At 38.9% G+C, this 23,787-nt stretch overlaps 2 protein-coding genes across 3 annotated transcripts in view; both read left to right on the top strand.

Annotated features, from left to right (window-relative positions):
• The first annotated feature begins 3,238 nt into the window (after positions 1-3,238).
• mgst1.2 (microsomal glutathione S-transferase 1.2) lies at positions 3,239-5,239 on the top strand. Its single transcript, XM_077234624.1, has 4 exons — positions 3,239-3,376; positions 4,399-4,528; positions 4,692-4,789; positions 4,870-5,239. Exons 2-4 carry the CDS (start codon positions 4,412-4,414, stop codon positions 5,114-5,116), a joined length of 462 nt encoding a protein of 153 aa, XP_077090739.1. The 5' UTR covers positions 3,239-3,376; positions 4,399-4,411; the 3' UTR covers positions 5,117-5,239.
• Positions 5,240-6,783: 1,544 nt separating this feature from the next.
• mgst1.1 (microsomal glutathione S-transferase 1.1) overlaps positions 6,784-23,787 on the top strand; it is an 87,153-nt gene continuing 70,149 nt past the window's right edge. The window contains exons 1-5 of one of the 2 annotated variants that reach the window (XR_013205311.1): positions 7,021-7,159; positions 7,836-7,961; positions 8,082-8,176; positions 8,274-8,443; positions 9,623-9,727. Coding sequence is in view for 1 of the 2 variants with exons in the window: in XM_077234623.1 (XP_077090738.1) it covers positions 7,836-7,961; positions 8,082-8,176; positions 8,274-8,520 (468 nt within the window). In the remaining variant the exon portion in view is untranslated. Of the gene's footprint in view, positions 7,160-7,835; positions 7,962-8,081; positions 8,177-8,273; positions 9,592-9,622; positions 9,728-23,787 lie in introns of those variants that run through there. The other variant, XM_077234623.1, reaches the window with a different exon arrangement.

Raw genomic sequence — 23,787 nt, forward strand, 5'->3', positions numbered from 1 at the left:
TGAGGAAGATGACAGGAGCGGAGAATGACTAGATCTCTACAATTACATGGCATGATGCCTTATGTGTGCAGTCAACAGAATAAGGCCTAACGAAGCGGATACCTTAAACGCATACCTTCAAGACAGCAATAGTCAAATGCCAATGCACCATGCGGCGTTCAGCATGACTGAAAACACCTGAGAAAAAAAGCTCTTTTATATAGAAGTTGAAGAAAAACACCTATATTTGTTTTTTGTCACCTTATTTTTACGCCACTGAATAAAACAATTGAAAAGATAATTTTCGCAATTCTGACTTTTTTTTCCCCTCAGAATTGCGAGATATAAACTCGCAACTGCGAGAAAAAGTCAGAATTGCGAGATGTTAACTTATTGTGAGATAAAAAGTCGCAATTAGATTTTTTATTTTCTATTCTGTGGCGAAAACATGGCATACTACTTTTTATCTAATGACAACTTTTAATTCGTATGAGATGGGAGTCATGGTAATATATCAACCGTTCAAACTTTTATGTTTTTTTTTTGTACTGTTACAATGCCAAATATGTTTAAAATTTGGGTTAGAGGTTGGGCTTTATGGTTATGTCCCTACTTTTTTTTACGAGTTTGTCATTTCATACAAACTCTCATGAGACCGTGTTGGAACCTATAACACTTTAAATTAATTTCTAGAAGTGTTTTGTGATATAAAGTGCTCAGTTATGACAGTATTAAGTTTGGATCATATGATACAGATCATAATCAAAATGTACATAACCTTTATGATTAGCCACCTTAAAGTAACACTATGTAGTTTTTCAACCTTCATAATATATGTGACCAGTCACGGAAACTAGGGACACAAGTCGGTTCTGGGGCATTTTGAGTTATTCATAGATTCTGAGAGTGTAATATCCAAGCTTTCCAACGATGTGTAACATGTGGAAATCTGATAATATTTGGAGAAGTTGTGGCCATTTTAAAGTAGGCACTTAAAAAAGCTCAAAGAGGAGAAAACGAGCTAAAGATTGTGCAGTTCTCACCTGTCTCTGCTGCTGGGGGTGACAATAGGGCTCATTTACATCTCATTTAGATAAGCCATACCCCCTGTAAAGCTCCTCCATGTGCTTTACAGCTTTTTTTACACTTCGAATGAGTGCACTTCTGCCGCACTAGGTGAAAAACAATTGTGCTGCCCCTCTATTTGCAACGTACCAGCAACAACACACAAAGACCAATAATGCCATATAGCCTGCATATAACGCGAAACCAGCAACAACACATAAAGACCAATATGCCATATACATATAACGCAAAACCAGCAACAACACACAAAGACCAATATGCCATATAGCCTGCATATAACGCAAAACCAGCAACAACACACAAAGGCCAATATGCCATATACATACAGTATAACGCAAAACCAGCAACAACACACAAAGACCAATATGCCATATACATATAACGCAAAACCAACAACAACAAACAAAGACCAATAAGCCATAGGCCTACATATAGCGCAAATAGTACGCAACGCTCGTGTGCCCAAAATGTCAACAATATTAAAGTTTATGTAGGAGGCAAATGCCTGCTGGCATTTTTCTTTAAGCAGTCATTTCTGCAATTTTCCAAATAATCACATTTCACCTCCTCAAATTACTGTTGCAAATCTCTTTACACCACTTTCTTATGTGCGTATACACACACAAATGAAATGTCCGCAAGCACATTATATCATCAGCAGGTTCAGCATCTTAAATAACGACTAAAGAGCAAATGAAGCTTAACTTACATTTCAGAAACACGCACGGCAGGCCTTCATCGCAGCAGCAAAGGTCTTAACTGCATCCTCTATTTCGATTCTCCGTCACATATGAAACAGCCAGCCACCGCTGTCAGCGAGCCGAGCCGCCGTATTGAAGCACTGAGGGCGAGCGCGCTGCGCCCATACCTCCGGTTCAGTTTCCCGAGCCCACGAAGTGCGGCGAAAACATTTTCGGTGTAACTGCCAGACGGTTCATCTCGTCTGCGACAATCTTTGCGGCATCCATCTTCATTGAATTTTGATATCAGAGAGAGCTGGCCAGAGCACAGCATAATAAGTAGCCATGTGGTTGACTTGGAGGGCGGGGGCAAAAGCGCCGGGTTATTCAGTATGGAAATACACACAGACAATGACACGCCACGCCCCTACTGCATGCTAGAATCTCCGAAAACAAGCCGATTTCAACCTCAAAATGTAAGCTTTTAAATATACCAATACTGCTATCTCAAACATGGAGAGGCTTCTTCGTGATTTCAATTAACAGATTCTCCAAAAAATTGAAAATCACCAATTTTTGAAAAAAAACTCTTCTTTCTCATTTTGCTCGAAAGTTGTGCTGCCGACTTGTGTCCCTGGTTTCTGTGACGGGTCACATATTTCCAAGACCCTTGTGATGATACATCGACTTACAATAGGTTAAATGACACGTCTGCCATAGCCTGACGTGGCCTGTATCGCTTTTACTGGCACTATGTAACTTCGGGTTTCGGGGAGTAACCGGAGCACAAAAAGAACTACAAAATTCAACTGCTTTACGGCATACATAGTTTTTCTTCGTTTGTGATTTCTTTCATAAAATCATGCATCATACTCTACCTTGTCTGTGGCCATTATTGATTCCAGAGCCGGTGCTGGATAAACAGCAGGCGCATGCGACAGTAGGCTGCAGTAAGCTAAATTATTTACGACAGCGGTAATGGACAATTCCGCTTCCAACCTGTAGGGCGACCGCAGAGGAAAAGTTCCTTGGTGTTGCTTTAAATGCTTGAAAACACTATTTAGAAAACATTGTGTAGATTCTAAATTGAAATAAAACTTTTCAAGAAGACCTGTTTACACCTGTATTAAGACCAATCACGTGTATAAAAGTGGTCAGAAAAGCATATGTTTTGATTACATGGGGAATAACGCATCCTATTTTGTTCCAGTGACTATTCCCACAATTTTACTGCATGGGTAAAATATTCCAGATAAGCTGTAGGGTGAAATCAACATATTTTGCAACCCCTCACTGTTACATAAGGTGACAAACAGGCTTAGGGAGTCACCATGAAAATGCAAGCAAACTTGCCAACAGCAAAATGAAAAGACAAAACACAAAAGAAACAGCAATTGTTGTGTTTGATTTGGCTGGAAGACCTTACTGTACAGATCAAAATAATCTAGGATTAGTAATTGATCCACAAAGCTCCAAAGAATCGAGTTGTTAAGTTGACAAGAAAATCACACTAGAAGGAATGCGCTGGCTCTGGTCCAAGTAGGCTGTCCTATACGGAACAACTCGCACCACAACTGAGAAATTGATTCAAAGCGCTGTCACACTTGTCATCCGCAAGAATCGTCTACCAGGTAAGCATGGAGCAACATTTTCCTTGTTGCCCCAATTTTGTTTAATATTTTGGCATTTGATTGGAGGGTGTGCGTGAGAAGCTCCAAATATAAACTCTATAAACATCTGGTCTAACATACGAGCGGGACCGAAATTGAATATCCCCATTATTATAGGCCTATTAAACGAAGTGGCACAATGAAGCATATTATAGTAGAAACAATATTAGTTTCAGTGTAAACAGGTTGATTAAAATGGAGGCGTCATTGTCGTGTCGAGTAGCTCGATCGCTTATTGAGTGAACGGCGCAACAGGGTGGATGGGCTGTAAAAAAAGTAGATATTGAGCAAAAGATGGGTTGGAAATTTAATTTTACACAGTGTTTGTAAAGTAAGGGCTTTCAAATAATGTGCATATGTAATGAGCTTGTTTATTTGATAAGTAGGCTTCAGTAATGGTATTTCCTCAAATAACGATGTCTAAGACTAATTGGTGAATTAATATTTTTTGTGTGAGTCGGACCGGTTTAACAGGACTTGGTTTAGGCTACGAATCGAATCGATCCGAATGGGAATAAAGTATAGCAGAAATCTAACTGCAGAAATGATCAAACGAATCATGATTGTAGCTGTGGCGGACAGTTTTAAACATACAAACAAAGTGGTTTATAATAGGCGTAAACAGTGTAACTGATATGTCATGCTGTATTAGAACAAAGCGTGCAAGTAGCCTAGGATATGCCGTAAAGGAACCGCAGACTTAGTTATTTGAAAAGAATTGTTCAAAAGAACCGTTTCACAGACATATTTCAGAGTTCCCATAATTTCTCACATCTATTGGTCAAAACATAAAAATGCTAGAAAATGTTATAAGGCTACACTGAATAAAAGCAGAAAATAATATTTTCCTACCTAAACAAAATAGTAGGCCTATAATAAGCTATAGGTCTATGTGCATTTGCATGCTTTACAATATCTCAATGTCTGTCATTGCCCTATACTTTGCTTTTGCTCTGTAATTTTCTATATGTTGTCCTTTGAAGGAAATTTAGTAAAATGGCTGACCTGATAAACAGCGATGTGTTCCTGGCCTTCTCCACATATACTACTATAGTCATTCTCAAAATGATGCTCATGGCTCCTCTGACTGGATACTTCAGGATAACCAGAAAGGTGCAATTGGTTTAAAAAATTCAGTTTGATATAAATTGCAATAAAGAAAGTGACTTAAAAGACTGATTCATTCTGCATTATGTTATAATTAACTTGAACAATGGATCTAATGCAATAATAGTGTATAGGTTTTATAATTAATGTGTTTCTGTCAATCACACAGGCCTTTCAAAACCCTGAGGACACTGCGATGATCAAAAAAGATCCTGAGGACAGAAAGAAGATGCTCCAGGCCAATCCTGATGTAGAACGTGTCCGAAGGTAATAGAAAAGGACAGATCTATACTCATTTAACCAGTTGATTGCATATATTCTCAGTGATTTTTGCTCTTTAATCACAGGTGCCATCACAATGATCTGGAGAACATAATTCCCTTTGTGGTGATCGGTCTCCTGTATGCACTGACGGGGCCGGATCTTTCCACGGCTCTGTTTCACTTCCGAGTGTTTGTAGGTTCACGTTTCATCCACACAGTGTCTTACGTGATGTCTCTGCCCCAGCCTAGTAGAGGTCTGTCCTGGACGGTGGGAATGATCACAACTTTCTCAATGGCCTACAGGGTTCTTACAACAGCACTCCATCTCTAAAGACGCCAGTGCTCTGCAGAATAGGAGAGGCTTGTTTTATATCTTTTGTTTTATATCTTTTACTGTCCCTACTTTATTTTCTGATACACTGTATGCAATTCATAATAAAAACTGTCAACAATTCATCTGTATTTTTGATGAATTTTCACGTACACGTCTGTCTATAAAGGTGCTAATGTCACTGCTTAACTTCCAATTTTTGTTAACAGTCAACAAGTCATTGTCACAGTGACTCAGCATTCAACGGAGGGTTATCAATGCTGACAGTCTGTTTAGGATGCATTCCAAGTGCTCAAACCTGCTTTTCTTCAATACTTTTGAAACCTTTTCATTTTAGGTTTTAACTTTATAATTTGTAACCCCGGTTTCATAGACAAGGCTTAAAGGGTTAGTTCACCCAAAAATGAAAATTAAGTCATTAATTACTCACCCCCATGCTGTACCAACCCCGTAAGACCTTCGTTCATCTTCGAAACACAAATGAAGATATTTTTGATTAAATCTGAGAGGTGGATCACTGCTACATAGGCTGCCAGAGGGAATGAAACTTGACGGCCCAGAAAGTCATTAAAGAACATGTTTAAATATTCCATGTGCCTACAGTGGCTCAACTATAAGTTTATCAAGCGACGAGAATACTTTTTTTCCGAAAAAAAACAACATAAATAACGACTTTATTACACTACTCCTTTTCTTCCATTGTGGGCCTGAGACGAGAGTTCAAGAGATTTCCACGACGCATGCGCGAGAACTGAACAAGAAGTATTAGAAGAAGAACGTTCTCTCCTCAGTTCTCGCGCATGCGTCGTGGAAATCTCTTGAACTCTCGTCTCAGGCCCACAAGGAAGAAAAGGAATAGTCGAATAAAGTCGTTATTTATGGGGTTTTTTTCGGGAAAAAAGTAGTCTCGTCGCTTGATAAACTTATAGTTGAGCCACTGTAGGCACATGGAATATTTAAACATGTTCTTTAATGACTTTCTGGGCCGTCAAGTTTCATTCCCTCTGGCAGCCTATGTAGCAGTGATCCACCTCTCAGATTTAATCAAAAATGTCTTCATTTGTGTTTCGAAGATGAACGAAGGTCTTACGGGGTTGGTACAGCATGGGGGTGAGTAATTAATGACTTAATTTTCATTTTTGGGTGAACTAACCCTTTAAGCTAGTCCCAGACTAAAATGCATGTTTGAGCTGTTTTAAAGCAACTTGCATCAGCGTGTATTAAAATATGTCAGTGCCATTGTTTTGTATCAAGATGCATACCAGTAATGTTTTTTTTCTAAGGCACATTTTATAAAAGGTACTTAAACTATAAGGCCTAAACCTGGCTTAATCTAAACCATGTCTGAGAAATCATGCCGTAATATATATTAATATATATTATAATTTGTAATGACTTGAAGGATTAAAGGATTACTTGTGTATGACTTCAATGATTCTTTATTGAACATTTTGCAACATATCTATCACCTTCTTATTTGGTCTACTCGAGGGTGCAAAGAACATTTTGAGAGACATTACAAAATCAGTATGATTACAGTTTGACATGCCAAACGATACAGTGTGCAACATTTTTTGCTGTTTCATAATTTGTTTTGTTTCCATGTTTAAAATGAGCTAAAAATCTATTAAATAGACTATAATGTGGCACAACTTACCCCATGCAGTGTGGCAAGAAACACTAATAGCCTACTGGTGCATGTTGTCACAAAAGAGCAATGCGTGTTCAGTCAGCTGTATTTTTTTCTTGGGACATATTTTGTTGGAGAACTTTTAATAACCTTAAGGTATGTGCTTATAGAGTAAAAATAAACTGACCCATGAGAAATATTAATAAAAATGAGATAACTAGCGTTTACTTGGCTTTGCTACCGTCATGCTCCATTGTTTGAGCTACAGCAACGTGCCTGAGGAGGTCTCCAAATAGCGCAAAACAGACAGTTGCATAAATATAACAGTAAGTTATTTGCATGCGAGGCTTGAAACTCCCACCCATCTGACGGTAGTTCAGGAAGAGCTGTGAAACTGAGTGGAGTCAAAAAAGGTGAGAAACGCGTCAAAGCGCCAATATTTAGAATGCTTAGACTTCCTTTTAACCTCTTGCTTTTGTAGTTTTGTTTAGTCTTCTCGTCAATACTTATGTTTTATAAAGTGTCTTTCCTTTGACATTCCAGAGCCTTCGGCGTTCTAGTTTGCTCTATTGTTTCCATTAAACTCGTAAACAAACGACACGGTATTACAATGTTAAACGTCTATAGTATGAACACCTTTCAATTGTGCTAAATGAACAGTAGAGAAAGAGATATTTTGTTCTGTTCGTGTAACTTAACTGCACTTAATTCAACTTAAAAAGGACACAAACAACTCAATGCTGTTAATGGAATATTTGCTTACGTTTCTATAACTGTTTTTGGTGAAATTTTTGTCCAATTTCTGTGAAGAAAACTCTGATTACTACATTTGAAGTTTGCTTATGATATTGACAAGATTATGATACTGACCAGATTAAACTGGAAGCTGTTTTGGAACATGGTAGCTGGTTTTTAACTAGTCAAAGCTGGTAGAAATTGGCCACATTTGTTAGTTAGAGCGATATAATAGCCTACATTTTATATCAAAATAACTAGTAATGTTTTTGAGAATTTTGCATATGAGTATCAGGCTATCTGTTTGCTATCTGTTTACTTTTTGTTTTTTCCCATTTGTAAATTTGAATAAAGATGGTGGAAATTGTGCACATGATTGACAGCGAGGTCTTCCTGGCCTTCTCCACATATGCAACCATAGTCATCCTCAAAATGATGCTTATGAGCCTTGTGACTTCATACTATCGTTTGACAAAACAGGTACACTATGTATTGTTCTCAACTTACAGCTTATACAAACCGCGTTATATTTTCGCGTTATAAGTTTTGAACAAGCTGTCAAACACTTAATTTTCACAGATTTAATGACTCCTCTTTTAGGTTTTTGCAAACATTGAGGACACCACCTTGGTGAAGTCCACAGAAGACAGGAAGAAACTGGTCAGGTTTGATCCGGATGTGGAAAGAGTGCGAAGGTAAACTTATAAACCGTTTTTAGACAAGATCACTGGGTGAGCAATGAAGGTTCAACTGATGTTGTCTCTTTCTGATGCCTTTGTTCTTGAATCACAGATGCCATCAGAATGACCTGGAAAACATTGTTCCCTTTGTGGTGATCGGTCTTCTGTATTCACTCACTGGGCCGGATCTCTCCTCGGCTCTCTTGCACTTCCGGGTGTTTGTGGGGTCGCGCTTCATCCACACAGTGACCTATCTTATGGCTCTGCCCCAGCCTAGCAGAGGTCTGTTCTTTGGTGTGGGGTTGTGTGCAACCATGTCTATGGCCTACAGGGTGCTCACCACCGCTCTTTTTCTTTAATAGATAGCGCTCACTTCATTTAAAATCATTAAAGATTACAATAAGGCTAATTAATGTAAAACTTAAAACGATAAAAAGATTACGTTTTAGTTTACATGCTTTTTGCAGTTTTGTGTGAAATATGAACACAAAATAACACTTTTTTTTTTTACAGAATTTTTAGTGTTTTCTATTGGTTTTCAGTACCGCACCCCCGTTAATGCCCTTTATAGTGTAAATGCTAAAAATATGCCTTTAAACTGCTGATAATAATTTAATGTAATCTTTACCTTTTGGCACACATTCAAGGATGAGTTCTGAAGCTTTGACCTAGATTGTACATTGAACAGACATTTGTTTTTTTGTTACTTATTAATCATGAGCAATAGACTTTGAGTAACAGCTTTAGATTCTGTCTAAAAAATTAGGCCTTTTTAAGTTTGTGCATGTCGTTTCACACCGAAAATATTCAATTAGCATTTTTTTGTCAGCAGGTTTAAAGAAAGTTTGGCAAAACAACAACAACAACAACAACAACAAAAAACGTATTAATGGATTAAATACAGTTTGAAAATAAAGCTGAGAATGTTTCTGACAAATGGTTGCGATTAATCTTTTAAAGCTGCAAGTGTGCTAGAAATCAGTGAATGTATTGTCCACTAGAGGGAGCTATTTGAAAGCCCAAGTACTAATGTTTACATTCATGTTTGTCTAATGCACATGGAGCACCTCTTTATTTGTTTCTTATTCACCCTTGACGTGCAAAACACTCATTCCTCCGCACTCTGTCTATTCTGCCTCAACCGATAAACTGAACTGTTTTATACTGCCACACTGCTACACATAGGTGATGTACATTAGCAGATGTTTGTTAAAAATAGCCCTGCTTAACAGAACGACGAATGCTTTCTTATTATTCCTGCGTAACACATTACCTTGATATGTTTTGAATAGCTTGTAAACATATTCCATGGAACTATGAAAAATCTAATCGTTACTTAATTAGCTTAAGATAGGCTATTTAAGTGGGTCTTGAAGTGTTTCTGTCTTTATATAAGATTTCAATAAAGTTCCATTATGGAAGTCATAAAATCTAAGTTCACTTTATTACGATGACATTTAGGTAAAACTAAGGATCTCAACACAGCAATGACCAATCAAATCTTCTGAAAATCAACTTTGAAGTAAAGCAAGAATATCTGAAATTCTGCATGAAAGAAAAATAAAGGTAAGTGAAAATATGCATAATATTTGTATTTAAGACTGTGCTTTATCTAGCATTGCAGCAATTTAGTTTTACACTGGTAAACAATTCTGGGATCTTAAAGTCAGCGTGAAATAGAAGTTGCAACAGTCTTTCGTATTGTGACATATTTCCAAAAGCAATGGCTTATTGAACAACAACAACTAAAAAAATGTATGGCAGGATTTTATTCATCAGTTATTGTTTGAATTGTGAAAAGTAAGTGTTGTGTGAGTCATAACACAAGAAGAGCGAGTTATGACATTTTGATAAAAAAATTACCCCCGCAAAAGGTAAATGCATTAAAGAATTGTTCACATTAAGAGCAGAAGTGTGCATTAAAAAACAAAAAACAGTTTTGATTTTAAACTGGCCTTTGAAGCTGTTTGAAAAGAGATTTATATGAAGGACACAAAAACTATTTAAAGGGGACCTATTATGCCCCTTTTCAAAGTCTTGATTTTGCTTTTGGCTTCTATTAGAACATGCTTTCATGCTGTATTTTTCCAAAAACATATTTTTCACATGTTATGTTGTTGCTGCAGCACCTCTCTTCCAATTCTGTCAGTAATGCTCTGTTTAATTCCTTTCTCTATGAAGCCCCTCCTTCCAAAAAGCGTAATATGCTCTGACTGGTTGGCTGGATCAATGTGTTGTGATTGGTCAACCTCTTCAAGCGTGCTTTGGAAATATCAGGGCCCTTACCATAACAGGGAGTTTCAAATTACTAATAACGCAACCAGGTCTCGCCTCCTCTTTTTTTAATGCCTTCGGGGGGAATTGTTTAAATGAGGAATATTGTGATGTGTACGTTCCCAGAAGAAAACTCAAGACTACATAGAGGTGTTTCAGTGAGTTCAGAAACAATGCTTGCTGATATGGAGAATAACTCTGTTTGGAGTGGAATTTGTAGCAACATTACACACTAAAGAAAGTTGGGAATCTAAAAAAGCATAATAGGATCCCTTTAAACCAACTTGTGTCTAGATATTTTGAGCATCCTTCAGCTGCTTCGTCCTTCTCTTTAACCAGCCCTCTCCTGGTGACACTGTAAATACTGGTACTTAGCCCCAAGGTCGCCACGGCTGGCCATGCATATGCCCCGTAAAGGCTTTTTCTCATTTGTTTTGGGCCTGTGCCCAGCTCCAGGCTGTGCAATATTTCAGTCAAGCCAAGCATTTTACAGGCCGGGCAGATGAAGAACAGCTAAACCTTGCTCTGTGATCAATAATGACTGATCCGCCCACAAGAGGCTCTCTCTCCGCTGGGGAAGAGCTGGGTCTGGCCTATCCGAGAAGATTTTTTTTGTGGAAACTCAAGGTTCTTGGAATCAACCTTGAAGTTTTTCCTTAGATGGACATTCTGTAAACAAGTCGAGACTGACACATGCCAAGCGCTATGGGTCTATATATATTGATAGACAGATGCTGCACTGTTGTATTCCTCTCACACTGTTTCTATATTACAACAGACATCGTATATTTCTCAGATCTTCCCATTGCCGTATTGTAAGGCTCGTTAACTGTACGGATGCTTAATTAGCCTGCACTTCAAAGTCATGGTGTGGGCCAGTATCAAGGTTTAGCAGAGATTTATATCACACAATGGCTCCATGGGTCCTGAAAAATTAATGAACGCTTAGCCGGGATCCGACTTATAGGCGACACGGCGCAATATAAATCAATTTGAGTTTGAGCCTTGCAATTCGGAAGCGACCGTATCTGCTGGACTAGGCGTTTTTAGAGTGTTTTTAGAGGTGCATCAGTGGTAATGCGGACGCAATAGTTCAGGGGCGAGATGTGAATGCACGGTCTCATGACCTTTCTTCAATGACGGCATGCTTTCTTTCTCATACGCGCACACGAACTAACGACTTGTGAGTTTATGTGAAGTAATTATGGGTGCAGAGATCAGCCATAATCACATTGAGACAGAAGCGAGCGCAGGTCAGGACCATATGTTTGACTCCTTTCTCAGTGCGAGAACAGACTTCAGTGGAATGTGAACATAATAAGGACTAACTAATGCCTTTCGCATTGCTGCTCTCTTCTCTGCCCTTCATCTCTACCCAAGCCCATTACTGAGCTCAGAGAATTGCAGCAAGCTTGCCTCTTTTTTTTTCTTGTACACTTGTCATTGCCATTTATACACAGGAAGTCATATTATCTCATGTGGGGTAAAACTCACCATTGAAATGGCCACTTGAAGGGGCAAATAAATCTACCTTCAATGCTCAGTGAAGCAAATGCCCTTTGTTGACTCAATGATTTCAGCATATTTATCTCAGCGTAACGCCTAATAGATGGCCTGTAGGCCAAAAGTCATAAGAAAGGGGTGCTTCATCTAACATTTAAGCATAAGCATAATTTCGGTGCTTGTGTTAACAGCCGGACCATATAGCTGCAAGTGCAAAAAGAATTTCAGCTCTGAGCCTATTTTTCCACCATTACGAGCAAAGAATAGCCTGAAAATGCCTGTGTGACCTTTTTTCAGTATAATCTTTTGCAATATAGACTTATGAAGCATTATAAGAGCTAATATCTCACAGATTGTTAGAAAACAATGTCTATCAGTCTTGATGCAAGCTCACATTTACTTTCTCTTTAGTAAATCTGACTGAATCTGGATGATTTAAGTAATTTAGGGGTGTTTACATGACACCATTTTCAACTAAAAATGACACTTTTTATGTGTTTTGGCTGTTCAATTACATGATAATTGCGTTTTGGGGCCAAACGGGTTTCAAAGTGAATTTATGAAAACGTTGACGTCATGCACATGCATACGTGTTCAGTCTATAGGTCCGTAGTGTTTCTTTACAAAGCGACATCGCCATCTACTGGCCTAGCATGAAAAATACAATGTTTTTAGTTGCATTTGCGGATCCATGTGAACGGGGATTGTTTCAACAACGTTATCGTCTGTACGCAAAACTTTTCAAAAACGCTGAGGACATCGTTGTCGTGCAAACATACCCTTATAGACACACATTGTGGTTTGGGTTGCATTCTGTCTAGATTAATCACCAAATGCGGTACCTTTCTCCATGCAAACTATATTTCATGATTATCAAATTCTCAATAGCAGGGTTGTGTGTCAGTGCCATTCATAATCGAATTGAGAATGCATTTTAAATTCCAAATGAATTCCTGAATTGAAATTGTGATACCAAATATGATGCAGGACTGGAGTTTACATTTGTAAAATAAGGAAGCAGAATTAATTTTAACATTATATAACTGTCATTTTGACTAAAATGAAAGTTATTTAAAACTTTGTTTGCTTTATAGGCCTTTATATATATATATATATATATATATGTGTGTGTGTGTGTGTGTGTATTTAATTTATATTTCATCATTTTTAATTCATTAACTTACCAGGGTGAAATACTTTACCAGAATGCATTGCTTTGAATTGTATTAAAGTAAATTCCTCTTCCCGTCATTCCAATTCGTATTTAATTTCAGCTGTGTGGGGTGTGGCCAATTTAATTAACTTCAATGTGAGCCAATTAAATCTAAATTCTAAAGTTCTCCATATCTTTTTTTTTTTGCTGCTTATGCACTGTTTATGCGAGCAGTGTAATTCAGGCCTTATAGAAGAAACGATTTAAACCCACACCTCGAATCCCATAATAACAGTCACTAAGGCAACGTGCTGACCCAATCTACTCCAAGCATTGGAAAGCATGACCTTTACACATGCGTTTCAGTTGGAGATTTTCAGTTTTGGAGCTAGGGGACTGTTAGACTTGGCTGGGGTCAGCAGATATCCTATGCTGATCTTAGTGATTGGATCGTAGATGATTACCATAAGCAATTTAAATGATATTGATTTATCCTCTCGCCTGCTGTAATTGAACACCACGACCAAGCCCCCGCACCCTTTTCACTCTCTCCTTTTCCTCTTTTCACTCTCGCATTAACGAAAATGCATTCAGCGGCCCGAGGAGTGCCCATAAAGAGGAAAGGATCCGGCCTTGAAGGGCCAATCAATTGGCAGTTTGCCACGGCAACAATGGAATTGTTCAATTAATATCCTATCTCTGGTTAATTTAGCTGCTTAGAAAGCACCCATCCCCCCCCGACATCATACACAGGGAATGTCGAGGTAGCAGTGGGACTTGCTCCAATTTGGATGCAGACGTCCTCCATGTTTCTCATCTGGACGAGAATAATAGAAGAAAATGTTGTTTCCTGAGAGCTTCCTGCCAGATAACCCCCCTAGTGTAATAACCTTGGGAGTTAATCAACTTCTTTTAAATCAAACGCCTAATTTGAACGATAATTATAATTTGGCATTTAGATAACATTGACTAAGCACTTGATTGAGGCAACAGGACAAAAAACAGGCCTAATGGCAATTCTTCCCATGAAAGCACCATCAAATAAGTTTCGGTATCTACAATATTCCGTTGCGCTCTTATGCAGAGCTATATTTGGCACTGGGATCAATTAATGAATGGAAAAACTCCACCTGGGAGACACGCTCGTGCGTTCTCCATTTTTCACCCACCTTTCCAGTACCTCGAGAGAGTGCGCAAATTTCTTGTTTTAATATTTTAGCGCTCTGACTTAAGCTTCGGAGTTCTCTGCAGGTAGCGTACTAGATCATCCTGACATTTCAAAGTACTGAAACCTTTGGAATAAAGTGTTTTTTATTTCATTCTATTAACATAATTTATGTTTGTCAGAGAGCCCACCTCTGTGGAAGTCATATAGGGAGGGGTCTTGCCATAATTCATCGTCACATGGCTCTCCGTGTGTGCACGTATGTGTGTGTGAGACACGAGACACATGATAGCGGCTGTGCGCGAGACTCGCAGACATTCAACTTCATTACTCTGGTCTGAAACATTGATGAGGCAGAGAATAGACTCAGCCGTCACCATGTGGAGTCTGCTTTCATGAAAAGATTAAGCGTTTTTTTCTTACTCAGAAAGAAAGTTGATGTGATGTCATCTCGATTTAAGCCAATCACGGGTAACGATTAGACCCAGATGACCTCTAGGAAGTGGACAGTGGGTATGTTAGCAATAGAATCTTTCTGAAATGCCCCTCTTCCTCAAATCTGTACAACATTTTTGTTACCTTTCATTAAATACCAGAAATACAACTGTTAACTAAATCAAACATCTTTGAATGTTGGCTTGTCAGTGTTTCTAGGTCATTGAAAGTGTTTTGAGAAGGTGCTATGCTGTTGTTTGGTCCAGAGTAAAAATGTATGCTTTTTTTCAATTTTGTTTTATTTCAAAAATCTCACACTCGAGTCCATGAGATGTTTTCTGTTTATTGTCCACCATTGATAGAATAGAAAAGACTTGAGAAGTAGATTGAAAATTCAAGCTTAACTGAGACTTGAATTACCTCGGCCACCGCTTCGACATATTTTCCTTTAAAATTATATACAGAAATTCATTGACATTTGAGTGTCCACTATTAGCTAAAGACAATAATTGAAACATATTATGAATGTTGGTTTGTCAAAAACTTTATCAGTTTAAAGGTAATTATGAAAGTATTCATGTAGTTTAAAAATTGGGCAAATTGCATCTACCGTATCTATGCATTTGATCTATGAATATATATATATATATATATATATATGTCAGGTAGTTAGGAATGTGTTATGAGTGGTTGGTAGGCTGTTGCTAGTTCCACAGTCCTTTCCAATATCCCACTTTTATTGACCGAAAATGTTTGGGGAAGAAGTTGAAATGAGATTAAGAATGTGTGCCAAACTCAAACTTGAATTTCCCACATGAGCACCACAACTCAATGTACCACTTGGGCCACCGCTCTGACAAGTTTTCCATTTAGAGCTGTCAAATTGCATTCAGCCAACCTACTGTACAAAATTGAAAATCTGAAGATGAAAGTGACATTGAAGGCTCTGCACACAAAATATTAAACTTGACCTCAACAATTTAATCTTGGGAAATATATATTTGATTTATTTGACAATATTGTTGTATTGATTAGAGCGAATAGATTCATACAGCAGTTTTCTGTGGATCTATTCAGTTATGTCTCCAGTATATGCAGCAGACCTTCAATAGTCTTCTTTCATGACCCCATTGGGCATACATACATCACACCTGAGACCTTGTGCTGTTACAATGGAAAAAGATTCAACTGATTTGGCTTCTCCAATAACTTTAAATGCTTTAATGCGGCAGTTTTGTTATGTATGTCGCTGTGCATGAGAGTGTTATACAAAAGTTGTTTCCTCTGTGGATGAATCTAGACTTTCAAAGCTCCAGGGAAACAGTAAGTTGTGCGCTGCAGTGAATGTGCAACGGGATTGTCTCTCAGCATCATCTCAGCTGCACCTTCTTGAGGCCATGATCAGAGACAGAGCTGAAGCCAGTCTGAGGCCCCCGTTTGGAGCTTCGCTGCTTTCTGAAAGAAAATCAATAACCTGGAGGCAAGCTAATTAACTGAAAATCATTTAACCCTGTCTCAGCAATACATAAAAATGTGGCTGCTATGAGGAGCAGAGTTAATAATAGATAAATCTGCCCGGTTTTATGAAAGAAATAAAAGCTCTTTCCGAGGTTGTGAGGGACCTGGGGGAGACCGCTGGCAGCTCAATCACTCTGGAAATATCATTCAAATCCATCCTGTCAAAAACTTCCAATAGGAGTAGTACTGGACACAACTGATCCGAGATGTCACGATAAAAGGGAAATTGATTCTGTCCAGCTCTGTCAATTATAGGACCATAATAGACTGCATGTTACAAAGGTGTTGCAGCATTGTACATGCGTCTTTACAGAAGACGGCACAGTCCACCATTCAGTCTGGCGGAAAAGCAGGGAAAATCATTTTGAACTTGTAGTGCAGATGTTTGATTTCTGCCTGACGTTACTAATAATTGTGGTTTTAGCATACCTATTACCGTCACAAGTCTAGGGAGTCGAAGGCACAGCCTAAAAAGTCCACAGAGAGATTTATTTGGTCTTCGTATACTGCGCTTTTGCTCACCCTGTGGCACTCGCCAATCAATAATTGAACAGACCGAGGATAATAGCTTCTACGCACAGCGCGCCATTTCTGAACATGCAGGATCACGGGAGAAACTCATCTAGAGGTGAAATAAATTGCTTGAATTCCAAATACAGCCTTGAAGGATAGAACTTCAGAATGACTAACATGCACATTTTTGTCAGCACTTTTTTTAGCATTAGGGGTAAAAATCACATGTTTGTTTGTTTGTTTGTTACTTTTGAGAACTGTTAGATATGTTTGGGAATCTAAATTAACGTCAAGAAAAGTAAAAGCAAAATATGTAGGTAGTTTAATGCATAAAATGCATAGTTTAAAATATCTGTACTTCCCTTAAAATTTTGACAATCATGTAAATGATCAATATTGAACAGACCAAACAGATTTATAATTGAATGTAATATAAACTTAATACATTTATGTATTTATTAATTTTAATGATAAAATGTTTCACATTTTGCATGCAACTCTGTTTTGCATAATTTTTCGAATTACAAAAAAGTACATTTCTTAAAATTGACACCTAAGATGTAACATCATTTGGACCTTAATTGATCTACAACTTTTATATATATATATATATATATATATATATATATCAACCTTCAACCCTGGTACTCAAATTATTGTGAAAAAAAAAATCTTTATTTTATTGGGAATTGAAGTTTATCTAATACAAATGGATGGCTTATTTCTCACTAAATTTGCAACTCTGTTACTCATTCTCATTTATAGTATAACGATTAAGTGTCATTTGATAATCATCGTTGTCAAATCCTCTATTCCCCTATTGTATATGTAGAATTCATTTGGAACAATATAAATAACGGTGCATGACTCTAACATGAGACTTGCTACTTACAATACATTCACAGACATTGCTGTGAGCATGTAACATACATGGAACAACCCCCGTAGCAGATCTATACAGGTGGAGCCGGGGAAGATGGAGAGTTTTTGAAAGCGTGCTGCAGTCTCTTAATGGCAACACTACCGGTTGTTGAATTTTGAGCCGCAGCTCATTGGCCGCTGATGAAACAGCAGCCATTCAGCTGCGCTATGTAGATAACGATGTGATCGCTAACACATTGAGTTAAGGACCAATCAGCCTGCATCATCTAGAGTTTCATGACAGAACATTGTATTTAGTAGAATATCTAAAGTGGACAATTGAAGTAAAGTGTAACCCTATTTTGTGAACCCTTAATTCTCAGTATTTCTGCACATGTGTAAAACTTTATTTTATATTTTTTTCTTTATAAATATTTTTGCATTTATTTGTTTCTAGTTGTAGGACTTGTAGGAAGATCTGAAGATCTCAATGTTGGTCGGATTTATGCAGAAATACAGAAAGTCCACGACCACGACTGTAATGGTGCCTTGAGTTGTTGGGAGCTCAGTGTTGTGGTTCAGATTCGGCTTAGGAGATTGTGATCCAAACAATGGCAGAAGTCCTTCTAGGCACAAATAGGGATGAACTCCGGGTGCAGGCAGGCAGGTGATAACCAAACACCATTAAGTGCATGACCTGCAAAAGCCTCCATGAGCTGTGAAAAAGCTCCATTACTTTAGGGTAAAGAGGGGTGAACGCAGAAAGGCACTTTTCTGCCGAGAGCAGGCCTTAATGTGGTGCAAATGGGCAAGAGTGCATTGTTACCTTCAGACTTGATGCACTACCATTCCAGCCTGACAGACGCAGTTCACTTATTGCCCATACATGCCTGCTTCCAAAGAATAGACTGTGTACCACCCATCAATTCTTTCAAAAAATACTTAGGGTTTAGGGTGTGTTTGAGACATTTTTAACACTTTCTCGTTGAGCTAATGGTTCGGTGTATATAACAGTAGTTAATCCACAGTGAGCTTTCCACCCAATTACGACTGTGCTTACAAAGCATCTCATAATTGTTGCTCAAAAGGGTACGCCATGGAATCACTCTTATTGGTTCAGCCCGTCAGTCATCTGATCCAATTGTCACAGCACGGGTACATGGTCTAGATTACTCTGGATATCTGGGCTCTCATCCCTGCCGAGACCAAGAGCAGATTCCTGGGCAGAAAGAGGAAGAAGAAGAAGTAAGAGAGAGGGTAGTTACATGAGTGCTTATTACTTCTCACAAACCTTGTCAGTGAGTCCCAAGTGCAGAGCGGCAGATTAATTTTTGATGATGCAATTGATTGCGAGAGACTTTTTTTCCCTTCCTCCCATCTCCCTAACGCAGACAAGTCTCATTTGTTGCTTATCTTAAACCCAATTTATACTTCTACGTCGAACTCATTTCGTAGCTACGTCGTAGGCTGTGTGTAGCGCGCGTACCCTTCGGTGTACCCTGACGTGCACCTCTCCAAAAATGTAACAACGCGTTAATTCTACGCGGACGCAAGCGCTGTGATTGGTCTGCTCAAACCGCTCCCTCGGGTTTCACATGCTCCCTCTGCGTGCATGAAGGCGGACAACAATGCAGAAGTATAAATTAAAACCAATGCGTAGTCTACGGCGTAGAGGCTCCGGCGTAGGTCCGACGCAGAAGTATAAATTGGCCTATCTTACACCAAATTTGAGCATTGTCAAATTGTACCTTTCAGCTGTTTAATATCCATTGCTGCCTCCCATACACTTGATATTTTACTGGCAACCATCAAAAACGGCGATGAAGAATGTGAAATCAAGACGCCTAGGGTGCGATTGGGATCGTTCTCATCCTAATATGGCTTCCACCTCCTGTTTCGAATCTCTTTCGTGACCTGAGGTGCTCGTGTGAAATGGTGATGTGGAGTCTTTCACTCTTTACACTGACTCTCACCCTCAGGTCTTTCTTCTTCTCATTCTTCCTCCTGGCAATAGATGTGATCTCCTCAGGGGAAATCATTACATGGCATCATTACCATCCCAATACTTTCATCCACCAGCCCTTGTTTCAAGCCCTCATCATTTGATTAAGTTTAGGGTGGAGAGTGTGGGGGGAGGGGGAAATAAAATGGCTGAACGAATAAATAGCTCCTGGAGGACTCTTTTTAAGATCGGGGTGCTCGTAGGATAAAGAGAGTTCAGTATGGTCCAGAGGGATGCTCTTTATCTCCACGTGGTGCTTGTTTATGAGCAAAGAGCTGTGATTGTGGGTGGAGATTTAAACTAGCAGATGTTCTGCACCTCCTTGGGCCATTTGCAATGGAAATGAGAGTTGTGGGCTGCTACAGGGAGGGCATTTGTGTCTAATATGTCCAGTTATATGTTTCTATCAAGCACAACAAGAGATGATAGAAACTAGATTTTCAAATTTTCTTCAGAAAAGTTAGATGATCTTTGTGTGAAAATCATCTATGAGGCTAGGGTAGTTACCATGGTGTTGCCTATGTGGTTTCTAAAAAGGTCCTGAATATATTTCATGTTGCTACTTGGTTGTAAAGGGGTTCTGGGTGTTTGCTAGAGAGTCAAAAGAGTCCACCATAAAATCTTAATAGCTGGATTTCCATCCAAATGTTTTGGAGTGCATTTCTTAACATTCAATTAAAGGCGTGGCAAATTATTATCAAATATATTATGCACTTTATCTTTAAGTTCATCATTGGTCCATACTTCTCCAAGCTCAAATGGTTAAACTACATCTATGATTACAGTAAAAAAAAAGAAGAAAAAGAAGTTGAAGCTGTTTCCATTACTTTAATGTGCATTGAGTTTTGAGGAACTCCACCTTAACATCAATGGATGGACACATGTTCCTTCAATGTAAAGGTTTGGTCACATTAAGAAAATTTCAGTAAATTTAATGGGAAGAAGGATTCATGGTCAGTATACAGAAACACATGAATCACAGCTAACACAGAAGTCACTTTCCAACCAAGCAGCTTGCTGTTGAGGCAAATTCGCATGACCAACTTCGAACACAAGCGAAATCTGCAAGTGGAACTTTTCCCTCTCACGAAACTCCTGATTGTGTGGATTTCTATTGAATTGAATGGATTTTTCCGAGACATTTTGCAGAGAAATAGTAAATGTGACTGTACCTTAAGTCTTTATTAAATCGCACACCGCTTGTATTATTCATGTCTGTAGAACCAAATATGCCTCATGAATTCTTGCCTGGTTAGTTCTTTTCTTTATTTGTTCCAAAGGCCTAATCCCAAGAAAACTTCAATTGTAAACAGAAAACTGAAGAAGGGAATAAGCGAATGGAACTTGTGTTGAACATTCATGTGGTCTGTTGCGACAACTACTTTTGTGTTGTGTTGTCCAGTTATCCTCTGAATTGTTCTTGTGCATAGTTTTCTTGGAGGTGGTTCTCGAGGGTGACGTGGAGAGACAGGAAATAACTGTGTGCTTTATTTTCCAAAGCCTGCAGTGCGCTGGCAATAGTAAAGCTTTCAGACAGCCATCCAAGAACTAATCACTCACATTTAGAATTCGCTATGTGGTTAAGAGACACACACACACACACACACACACACACACACACACACACACACACACACACACACACACACACACACACACACACACACACACACACACACACACACACACACACACACACACACACACACATACACCCTCTCCCTCTCCCTCTCTCTCTCTCTCTCTCTCTCTCTCTCTCCCTCTCTCTCTCTCTCCATCTCTCTACTGCTCTCTTTGCCCAACCCACGTATCTGACCCAAGACCAGAAAGCACAGCAGGAGTGTGGGCGTACTTTTCCAGCTTCATCCAGAGGACACAGGTCACCAGTCGAGGAGGAAAACAGACGTATTTTATCACCATTTACTAATATAAACACATTTAACCGGCAAATAAACAAACAACGGAGTTGAGCGGACAGCAACGTCCTTCAATTCATGATTGAGGGAATGATTTCAGAATTCCCTCATTGTATTCCTGCTCGAAAGACACTGTCAAAATCTATTGTTTTTTGTTGCGCCTACTTTTATTTCTTGATGTTAGCTTACAATCTCTGATCGGTTAGTGATGGATCAGTGATGAGACCACGGTGTAAAGCTAAAGTCTCGTCAGGTATTACAGCCGTCACGAACATGATGGTGAGCAGTATAGATCTCCGCTGCTCTGTGGTGATTTCTGTGTCAAAACGGACGTCCTGAATTGGCAGGGTCCACTGGCCCGGGTCTCCTGGGTGCCCATTAGAAACATGGCTTGGTGGTCTGATTAGCAACTCATACTCTTTTTGTTTTCTCTCTATCCCTCTCTCTCAAGAATGTGCCTTTATGGCTCCTCAAAGTTGCAAGTTTGCATTTATTTTTTGCTATTACGTGTTGTTTTATATCTATAGTATCAGTATCAATGCAAGCAGATGGTAGTTTTAGAGCACTTAGTCAGTGACACTGGTGTGCATTCACCTATTGTGGCAGCTGGTTTGTTACATTGAGTTTACCTTTGCATTTGGGTCACACTTTAGCCTGCAATTCATGCAATTAAGTGTAAGAGAAGCTGCATATTTTATGTATAGTCTATTTCAAAATTGAGAACCTCTGGCCTATTGCGTTTGTTTGGACAGACTTTGAGCTTACAAAGTTGAGTCCATGCAAAGCAGTAGCATTTGGTTTACACATCTCAATCCTGTTCAGGCTCAAATCGCAGCAGTAGTGTGCTGAAATCCTTGGGCCCAAACATAACCTTCAGATATGTGGTAGTGCACAAGCTCTCTTCTAGTAAATGAGGCCATAAAAGCCAGGAGTCCAATTATGCACCTGAAATAAAGCTCTCATCCACCGAAGGGATCGCCTGACGCTCATGGCCACACGTATGCACCGGCCCGGGGTTTTCTAGCACTAATGCCTTACAGATCAACATTCTTCTCATATCGCTCATCGGGCGCTTGAGAAATCACAAGCCCATCTGCCGCAAATAAGTCTCGCAGGAGCGTTTACACTTGTTTCTGGGGTTGCTCGAGATGAGGTAGTGCTGTTCTTATCTCACCGGACTCCAGTTTAACGGGCTTTAGTCGGTTCCCATAGCAGTGCAGCAATGTTTGATTACTCTTAAATCACCCGCTGAGAGAACCCAGAGCTCAGCTCTCCTTGTTGCCACAGCCACTTCAGCCCAGCAAAATAAGATGTTTCAAGTCGTTACGCCTGTCCAGAGAATGCAAGCTTGAGGTAGGGACGGTAAAAAAATTGCCTGGAATAATCTCAAATATTTGCTTTGAAAGGGTTTGTGAGGGTGTTGTCAGGAGCCACGTGTGTCTCGCACCCCCTGCTGAATACAATCATCTCTCCAATTTGGTATAAATTAGGTCAAATGGGAATAGCGCGTCATAAACGGCTAAAGCTATTCTCAGCTCCAGCTGCGTAGCTGTACTTGAAAGAAGGTGTTAACTAAGACACTGAAATAGCCATTAGCGGTGCTCTGCATGACTGGATCACATGCAATCTTCATTTAAATTCCACAAATCTGTATATTTATAACTCAAGGTCTGCAATAAGATGTATGCATGCTGACATGACATGCTGAGACTGAGATGTAGATCCTGGTCTATGGTGTACTGAGCTTTCTAAACTAGGGGCCACTAAAGGGTTAGTAACGAAACAAATAGTATAAAAAAAATGATGCGCGCACACACACGCACACGCACGCACAACCAAATTTTGAAAACCCCTGGCTTAGTACACTTTACACTTAATACCTATTTTTTTATTTGAAGTTTTCTGAATGCTCGTTTCAAACTTTTAAAATGTTGTATGCTTATTATGTGCATGTTTAATTTTGGGAAATTTTGTCCAGTTATCATTCTCGAAATAAAAAAGGGTATTTAGCATTTTAATTAAATTGTTTTTGTATAATAATTCTTCAAAGAACGGTTTGTGGTAATTTAAGGTATACAAAATATTCTTGTTACTGGATTGTTGTATTAATTATTTTATGTAATCAATGGAAAAAATGCATTAAATATAAAATTTCACAATACAATACAATGCAATGCAATATAATAAGTGCACGATTAATCACATATAACATACATGTAAATGAATAAATTCATATGTTTGTGTGCACACACACAAATATATATTTACAAACTTTTACGTTAGATG

This window comes from Siphateles boraxobius, unplaced genomic scaffold, assembly GCF_051911475.1.
Source record: "Siphateles boraxobius isolate OS27281-9 unplaced genomic scaffold, OSU_SipBor_1 19, whole genome shotgun sequence".
In the NCBI taxonomy this organism is placed as follows: Eukaryota; Metazoa; Chordata; class Actinopteri; order Cypriniformes; family Leuciscidae; genus Siphateles; species Siphateles boraxobius.

Coding starts and splice junctions, on each gene's coding strand:
- mgst1.2 (XM_077234624.1), top strand. CDS start 4,412: ATGGCTGACCTGATAAACAGCGATGTGTTCCTGGCCTTCTCCACATAT. Junction 4,529..4,691: donor ACTTCAGGATAACCAGAAAG/GTGCAATTGGTT, acceptor TCAATCACACAG/GCCTTTCAAAACCCTGAGGA. Junction 4,790..4,869: donor GATGTAGAACGTGTCCGAAG/GTAATAGAAAAG, acceptor CTTTAATCACAG/GTGCCATCACAATGATCTGG.